Source organism: Chiloscyllium plagiosum, chromosome 29 (genome assembly GCF_004010195.1).
Source record: "Chiloscyllium plagiosum isolate BGI_BamShark_2017 chromosome 29, ASM401019v2, whole genome shotgun sequence".
In the NCBI taxonomy this organism is placed as follows: domain Eukaryota; kingdom Metazoa; phylum Chordata; class Chondrichthyes; order Orectolobiformes; family Hemiscylliidae; genus Chiloscyllium; species Chiloscyllium plagiosum.
Window position 1 is genome coordinate 48,605,364 of NC_057738.1, and position 9,468 is coordinate 48,614,831.

Genomic DNA, 9,468 nt, shown 5'->3' on the forward strand with positions numbered 1-9,468 from the left:
AGAGTCAGAATCATTGGTGACCTTTAAGCGGCAGTTGGATAGGTACATGGATAGGTGCTTAAGCTAGGACAAATGTTCGGCACAACATCGTGGGCCGAAGGGCCTTTTCTGTGCTGTATTGTTCTATGTTCTATGTTCTACTACCTTGAAGCCAGATGCAAAATATTGGTTTAAAGTATCTGCCATTTCCCTCTTACTTTTTATAAATTCCCTGTCACATCCTCCAAGAGTCTCATATAACTATTCTCTTTTTATTTACCTGCAGAAGCACTTGCTGTCTGTTTTAATATTGCTTGCCAGTTTACTTTCAGAATTAATTTTCTTCCTTTCTATTAACCTTTGAGTCATCTGCCTCAGATTCTTAAAAAAAAACTCCTCTGGTTTTCAGCATTTTGTTTGTTTTAGTTTTTGATGGCCTTTGTTAACTGCTTCATCCTTCACACACAGTCCTTCTTTTTGACTGGAATAAATTTTGAGAGTTATGAAATATCTGTTTAAATATCTGCCACTGACCTTCCCCTTTGTCTATTACCCAGCCCTCTCTTGCATCATTCCTCTGTTCTAATGAACAGATTGTAATTTGGTCAGACAGTAAATGAAGGAAATCTGTTTGATCCTGACCTGTTCAGAGGCCTGTTTGAAAATTTTCATTAAAATGACTTTGTGCTGTAATAGGAAAGAGTTAAAAATTCAGCAATAAATTCCTCTAAACCTGGCTGATATAAAATTGTATCTCTAAATTGCAAATGATTTTGCATGAAGTGGAAGGTTATGTTTGAGAGATTTATCCACATCAGTTAAACATCTGAGAATTAAAACATTTTTCTTCCTAAATGTAGGGAAGCTGGAAGCTGGAAATGGACAGCTGGCCCTGCAAGAGTAACTGAAGAATTTGGGCGTCAAACCTCAGAGTTCACTGCGCTCAAAGTCAATCTCCATGCCTTGGAAGACAGAAATAATCCAAAATGAGCAATTCTTCAGAAAAGCTTTTCTGCTGAAACGTAATGGCCTTGTTTATGCAAAACTAAGAAAACATTTGCCTGGAGTGCTGCACCTTTTACTTTATACTGTAACTGAATTCCATGAAAGCAGAAGACAGAAAAGTGTCGCTGTGCTAATTACAGTCAGAGATCAGAGGTATCTCAGACGAGCGAGGATAATTTTTGTTAGTCATTCTGGATTGTGCAATTGCAACACCACCACCTGACTCAATGCTGTGGTTTCTATGGCAACAAGATGCATGTTAAAGGAGGTGGTTTAAGACTTTTTAAATTTGTCAATGAGGATATAATGTTTCCCTGTCTAAATAACTACATTTTAAAAAGAATCAGGAGGAAGCACACTTATCGTATAAAATGAGGGGATTTGGGGTTACTTTATCGGTGAATCAATACCAGCAATTACTTAGAAATTTATTCTCTTTTGTTAACTTATAAGGCAGAATGACTATTAATAACTTGAAGCCAAAAAAAGTCCTCTATCAAAAATCAGAGACTGTCTTTCCAGTGATCTCCCTAAAGAAGTCACTTGCTGTGGTTCAGCTTGTGGTTTTGAAATTGTAAATAAATTATAATACCACTATCCTGCTAATGACAGCAGCTACATACAGGCCATAATGTGGCTTTCACAAGTTGCCTATCTTTTGGTATTTTGTCCCCTCCCTCATTCTTTTGTTATTATGAAGGTGATGTTGGATTTCTAACCTGAGTCTCTTCAGTGTGCAAAGACAGGGGTTGATTTTGGGCACTGATTTCCTTTTATCTTAGAATGTGGCATTATCTGGAGCCAATGGCAGAAAGCTGCAACTTCCAGGTTTCAAAATGCCTCATTCTCCAGCTCCCAACCTAACCTGAGTTCAGTCTTATTGGAGCACTGCAATACAGTCAGTTCATTGGGTAATGATGCTATATTCTCTGAAGCCAACTGAGGTCTGGTTCAAGGACAGTCACTGAATTGAAGGTTCTTTGTAATTGTCACTGGATTATAACACCTCATGCGTTCTGTATTTGAGAAATGATAGAAAGGCTAAGATGAAGATTTGGACCCAAGGCTAGATTGCTGGTAGCTGAGAAAGGAGCTTTGATATATATTTATAAAGTGCAAGTTCTTTTTTTTTAAAAAAAAGCCTTGAATTGTCTGATTCTTGATAATTAATTGGTAAATCCAAATCAATCAATATCAGGGGCTCTTAAATTCTTGAAATTGGTACACTTATCACAAGTAAATGAAAATGATGAATAAAAAAAGCTAATTTCTCCAGTCTCTAATGAAGAGACTGTCATTCCACTTTCACTGATTTTTTTTTGTATGAATTCTATTTTCACTGGATGTAGGGTTTATTTAAGTTTTGTTGAAATAAATGTTGGCACTAATTTTATTTCTGTAGTCTTATGAGAGCACTGAATTACCTTCAATCTAGTCAAATACAAATGGACAATATGGTTTTTTTTCAGTCATTTCAAAGCTTTCTGTAAACTCTGCAGTTAATGTGTCTTCTGTGTAATCAAGTTTTTCTTAAATCTTGTTTTTAGCAAGTGAATACATAATGATACAATATCATCAACAATCGTCTTCCTGTAGAGTGAAACGTTTAATTCTGTTCACCTTCATTTAAGTGATGCAGCTAGTATTTGAGGACGCTCCTGTTATAACATCTGCACTGGCTTTGTGAGCTCTGTTTCAGTAAAGGAGGGTTCTTCCTCAGAGCCAAGGGGAGAAGGGAAAACATTCATCAAAGATGTTGCTTTACACTTCCCTGTTTTCCCTTTACAAACATGCATTGGCCAGCTTTGGAACAGAAGCTTTGTATTCAATCTTTAAATGAGCTGTCTGGAAACTTTGCACATTTCAAATATTGCACTCCTCTCTTGTTTGCAGTTTCCCTCCTCCACTTGTTTATTGGAGAAACCCACCTATATACCATTATCTACAAGTGTAAAACAGGCAACTAAGGACTTGGTCATGACTTGTCTTTCATGAATCTTTGAGTTTAATTTTGAGGATGGTCACTTGCTGGATTTTCATGATGACCATCCCCTCTAAAAGCAGAGGCTTGTGGTGCTGCCTGAGAGCTGCATGATTAAAATGATTTGTTTTCTAGATGTTGGTAGTTCTGTTGGTAAGTGAACAGCTTATATTATACACTGAAAAATTAGTAATAATAACTATTAATAATAATAAAAGATTAAACCAAAATTTCAGTGGGCATTTATAACAACTACCCTGTTGGATTTCAGAAAAATAAATTGCACCAGCCCTCCTTTAGCAATAATGGCACCATTCTGTTGATTGTCCCACATCCAAATCCTTTCAGTTGGCATTCCTATCCTTATCTTAGATTAATGTGCAGCTACTTTGTCACCCCAGTGGGACATATAACTGTGTGCTTTGCAGTTCCTATTGCAAACCAGAGAACTGTTTGGAAACAAAGTATTCATCATTATTTAAACATTAACACTCAATGGAACAGAATCCACTCACTGCCAAATTTCACCTGGAAATATAATTGTTTTTCTGTACAAGTTGTTAACAGTTGTCATATTCAACAATTGATTGATCATTTTAAATGGATATGGCCACAGGGAAAATTCTGAACTTGGCAGGTTTCAGTTCTATTAAATGATGGCTATGTCTGTGAAACTATTTGATCATTGAGGGTGATTGTTCTTGCAGAGAAATGCTAAGGGTATTTTAGAATTAGCCCAACTTTTTATCTTTTGAGCTACACATAATCAAAGAACCTGATTTTTATTATTGGCCCTTAAATAGGCCCCTCACTTGCTGGAAGCATCAGTTATTTGAAAATAAATCTTTAAAAAGCACACTTGGAAACAAGTATATTCTAAAGAGACAATATTTGGCTTGCACAAATTAATTTAAAATTGTGATCATGTTCTTCAATATAAATGTACATTTTATAAAGCAGATGGAGTGGGGTCAAATAGCTGAAGCCAAATTATTTGTGTGTTTATTCCCAAGCTGTTTACAGGCCAAATGGTCATTTGAAGTTCTGGGGTACAGAGGATGGGGGTGGCAATGACAACATCTATTTTTTGTCCATATTACTATGCTCTCTATTTGATGTTTAATTCCACAATTTCTCAGGGTGCACTTAGATGTTCAAACTCACTTCCACAATCCTAAATCTATGCAGCATTAAATCTCTTCAAAGATATTGTATCGCTTTCCAGAATTGTTAATTCATTGTGAACCATTTGTTTCCTGCACAAGAATCCAATCCCTTTTCACTGGATATCTTCCTAGGACCTTACCACATGCTTCATATGATACAGGACGCACTGTGGCTGTGGAAGTTCTACTGAGTTCTGAAAAATTCCCAAGTTCCCAGCACCCTAAGTGCCAGTAAATGATGAGACTGCTTCACAATGAACAAACAGTCAGTATTCATCAGGTTTCTAAAATTTGAATCTTTGTACTAGTGGGGCTTCCCAATTTTCTGCTGTAACCGGGCACATAGGAAGGGTTCCATGGGTGTATATAACAATGTAAATGTTAAAAGTTGTTTGTTCTTTGTTTTACTTTCTGCACTGGCCAGGAATTGCAATTGTAGTTTTAATCTTGAATTCAATTTCTCAGAAAAAAAGGGATGAGTGAGCTGATAGATGAATTAAAAACCAAATTGTAAACTCAAGTGACAACCCTCATAGGTGGCTTTAAGCAGCAGGGTGAGCTGTATCCCACCAGCCAAAGGCCCAGTAAAGGAAACCCTGAGGTTGTGACATTCATGAAGCCAAACCAAAGGAATTGTATCTTTTAAACAGGAGGTTATCGTGAATGCCATAATTGGAATGTTCAGGACCCTTTGAACTGTAAGTCACAAGCTCCTATTGATTGGACCACTTCAAAGTATCTTGATTATTTGTTGCATTAATGATCAGGAATAAGCTGAATGTTTGTTCTCTTTGTAGATAACCATGTTATCATAATGATTTAATTCAAATAGAGACCCTGTGGCCCAGCTCCTTCATTCCTTCTTCTGACATGTGTATCTGTACTGCCAATTTTCTGAATCCTCACTGCAGTGTGAATGCAAAGGAATGAGAATTTACTGCACAATGTATGTTTGACATTACATTTATATTGCAGCATAGTTGGTCATTAACATGGGCTATGGCCTTAATTAATATGAATTTAATCACTTAAGGGTATAAACTATGATTTTCAAAGTTTTTAGGAAAATATTACTAGTGCAATGATATATATATATATATATATATTTCTTTACTGTTAATAAATTAGCAAATGAATTTTCAACTTGTCTCACTTTTGTGTTTCTATTTGGAGTAATTTTAAGATGAAAAATGGGACTGTTTGTCCTGACCATGTACAGGAATAGAACTGAGTAAAATCTCTTTAGTTAAATGCCATGCCATCCTGAACTGTTTCATGACCTCGTCAGCTCATCTTTTGAATTAAGTAGAAGAAATTGTCACTTGATTCAAAAAATAAATTTTTTTCTACATAGATGCATACACAACCAAAGAAACTCTGAAAATGTATTTGAAAATTACATTTATTGTCTCATTTGGGTGTTTTGTAAATGAATGAAGAAAATCTCCTGCTAAATATTGGCTAGTCTCAGGAAAAGAAACCTTTTTGATCCCAGTGAGGCCCTGCAAGCCAAAGTGACTAAATTTATTAAATGATTTGCCCAATAAAGAAATAGCATATGAGATTCCAATTTTTGTAGCTTTTATTTTAACACAAATAAGAACAAATAGAAATTATCTGAGCTTTAAAAGACAAATGCAAGTTTAAATTCAAATGGAACTTTCACATTAAATACTCTGCACAGCAACAATAGTCTTAGACAATCGCAAACACCTGTTACGCATCACTCGTGCAATGTGTAACTGTACAGTATCATAATGCATTTCCCTTTATTCCCACTGGACAGATGATAAGTTCTAGGGTATGATTGTCATCATCATCAATGAACCCTTCCTCCCTGAGGTCATAACAGTTCTGCTAATCTAGTTTTCCAACATTATTTTTCCACCAACCAACAAATAATGCCCAGTTTCACCATTTGACCACTTCTGGGAAAATGTCCATCTTTTACATCTCTGCTATTCTTGTAACTTTTTAGCTAGTTCACACATTACCCCAACAACTCCTGTCTTTTCTGTGAAACAGAAAACAATTCCATACCAAAACTTCTGCTTCTAGCTCTCATTGTTTTGAGTCACATTGCTTCTTTCCTGTTGGTACTGTGTCCAGGTCAAGGGTTACATGGTGACATAGACAAGAATGTCTTATTATTCAAGAAAATCACAATTAGGCCTTCATAATTGATGAAAACCTTAAAAGAATTACAGATTGTACATACCTTTTATGTACAATCGGTTCTCCGTTCCAAAATGAACAACTTCACATTTTCCCACATTGTACTCCGTTTGCCAAAGTTTTGCCACTTACGTAACATATCAATGTCTCTCTGCATCCCTCATGCAACTTGCCTTTTCACCTATTTTGGTGTCATCTGTAAATCTGGATATAGTACGTAATTTCCTTCCTCCAAGTCATTAATATATATTGTAAACAATTACAGTCCCAGCACTGATTCTTGTGGAATCCCAGTGGTAACCTGAAATATATAACCCCTTATCCCCAGTTCTGAAGAATGATCATTGTACGCGAAACATTAACTCTATTTCTCTCTCCACGTGCTGCCAGGCCTGCTGAGTTTCTCCAATTTATGGTTTTGTTTCTGATTTCCAGCATCTGCAGTTATTTTGATTCTTTCCCATCCTCCAACCCCAATTGCTGTTTCCTGTCTATGAGCCAATTCTTCATCTATCTTCAATATACTACCTCCAACATTGTTGGCTCTAATGACTTAGCCTTTTGTGCGATACATGTCAAATGTCTTCTGGAAGTCCAAATTAAACACATTTATTGGTTTCCCTCTATCCATTCCAGTTGAGACCTCCTCAAAAAGCTTAAATTAGTCAGGCACAGTTTCCCTTTCATTAAGTCATGCTGACTCTGCTTGATAAAACAAAGAATTTCCAAATGTTTTGCTATTACTTCCTTAATATTTGATTCCAAAACTTTTCCAACATTAGATGTCAGGTGAATAGGCTTATAGTTACCTGTTTTTCTCCACCCATTCTTTTTTGAATAGGGATGTCACAATCCTCTGATACTTCTCCAGAATCCACGAATGTTTGCTAAATTACAACCAATTCTTCCACTATCTCTACAGCCACCTCTTTTAGGATCCTAGGATACAAGCCATAAGGGCCCAGGGGACTTATCTGCCTTTAGCCACATTATTTTGTCTAATATTGTTTCTCTAGTGATGGAGATGGTATTTAATTTCTCCCCCTGTATTCTTTAGTATAAATGGGATGTTGGAAGTATCTTGCACTTAAAGACTAATCGAAAATATCTGTTAAACTCTTCCACTATCTCCCCAGATTTGATTTCTAAATGTCCGTGCTCACTTTGAGTTCTCGCTTTCTTTAAAGAAGCTCTTATTGTCAGTTTTTAAGTTTCTTCCTGGTTTGCCACCATAGTTTATTTTCTCTGTCCTTATTATCTTTTTAGTTGTCCTTTGCTGGATTCTGAGTTAATCCCAGACTTTGCAGCTATCACTGACCTTTGCCTCCTTTTATGCTTTTTCTTTCAACTTTATACTCTCCTTAACCTCTTTGGTTGATTTATCCCTCTCTTAGAATCTTCCCTCCTTACTGGGATATATTTTGCTGACAGTCATGAATTTCCTTCTTAATTATCTGCTGTTGCTTGCTTACTATTATTCTTGCTAATCTGTATCTGGTGATTATTACCTTTTTTGGTTCTGCTTTTTAATTTAGCCCTTTAGCTGCTCATATGCCCTCAGCAGAATCTCTTTCAACCAGGTCTCTTGTCTGTACATACCATCAACTTCACTACAACAGGAGCTGAGATTATAGTGGTCAAATTACATTCATTACACAACTGATGAATCTTTAATGAATTGTCTATTAGTTCCAAGGATGGACAAGGCACATCTATGACACAATTGTGATTGCTTCCTGACAAACTTTCTCAGACCAGACAGTAAGGCCTTATTTTGGGCACAAAATAATGACTTGGGGTTGAGTTATTGAGGAGGTCACTCTTAAGGCTGATAATATAATTTTTTTTTGATGAACTTGTTTGAAATGCACTGTCAATTATTAGCAACAATTATAGAGGAAATTGGTTTGGGAGCAGGAGGCAGAAAGCAAGGATGAAGTGCTACTTACCACAATCTGATTGACAGGTTGTGATAAGTAGCGCTTCCCAGAGATCAGTCCTGGGATCTCATTTTTCACAAAATCATACTCATGTCTGGAACAGAGAACTGAGTATCTAGATTTGAAGATAATACTCACTTAGAAGGAATCTTAAGTAGATCAGAACCAGAATTTGTAAAGTGTTTTGGATGTAAAAGGTCAGTCAGCAATGTTGTAAATAAAATTTACAATGTGAGCACCCCCACCCCCCACTTCAGACCCAACAATCAGTTGAAAAGTTTTAATACAATCAAAAACTTTCCCATCTGATTCTAGTGCTGGCCCACAATTTATAAATTCAGTAGAATTCAATTTCACAGCCCGTTTTAGGGTTTGAGCTCCTGAATTCTGACTTGCTAATCTAGCATTTGAGCTTTTAACGTGCTGGTTGCAAGATGCATCAAGAAAAATCAAAAATAGTTTCATGGTTTGTTGCTGGGAAAAGGGAATGGAAAGCTGGTCACAGCTAAGATTTCTATTTCAGCAATAGTCATTGTCATGGAGGTCTGCATCACTGAAAAAGGCCCTTTGACCCATTGAGTCTGTGCCGATTTAAAAACAGCCTCCTAACTATTTCTAATCCCATTTTCCAGGACTTGGCCCATAATCTTGTGTACCTTGGCATTGCAAGTGCACATTCTTCAATATTCTGAGGGTTTCTGTGTCTACCACCCTGACAGGCAATGAATTCCTGATTCCCACCACCCTCTGGGTGAAAAAGCTTCCCTCCGCTCTAAACTTCCTACTCCTTCCTTTAAATCCATGCCCCGATCGTGATCCCTACATCAAGGGAAAAAGTTTCTTCCTGTCTACACTCCACATAATTTTTTAAACATCTCAGTCATATCTGCCCTCATCTGTTCTGTTCCAAGGAAAACAATCCCAGTGTGTCCAACCTCTCTTCATAACTGAAACGCTGAGGCCCAGGCAAATAAGAGCCCTCGGTTTGATTTTTCCATTGAGATCATTCCTCAACAAATTATATATTTTTAAAATGAAACCTCATTATAATGGACCAAGCTTTCAGGGCAGAATTACAAAAAATGTTTTGAAACAGTAAATGGGGAGATGGACTAAAGCACATTGAGTATTGACTTTCTCAGAATGACTGACCTGACCCAATGATATAGACAGGACTGCATCATTCATATATAAAGAGCATTCCACACGATTTAAATTGTGA

General features: G+C 36.6%; 1 protein-coding gene across 3 annotated transcripts in view; it reads left to right on the forward strand.

Moving 5' to 3' along the window:
• Nucleotides 1-5,391, forward strand: part of LOC122564569 (uncharacterized protein KIAA1522 homolog) — a 281,052-nt gene extending 275,661 nt beyond the window's left edge. For 2 of the 3 annotated variants that reach the window (XM_043719659.1, XM_043719660.1), the window contains exon 7: nucleotides 840-5,388. In XM_043719659.1, the coding sequence (XP_043575594.1) occupies nucleotides 840-883 (44 nt within the window). In that variant the 3' untranslated portion in view covers nucleotides 884-5,388. Of the gene's footprint in view, nucleotides 1-839 lie in introns of all 3 variants that reach the window. The other variant, XM_043719658.1, reaches the window with a different exon arrangement.
• Nucleotides 5,392-9,468: the final 4,077 nt, after the last annotated feature.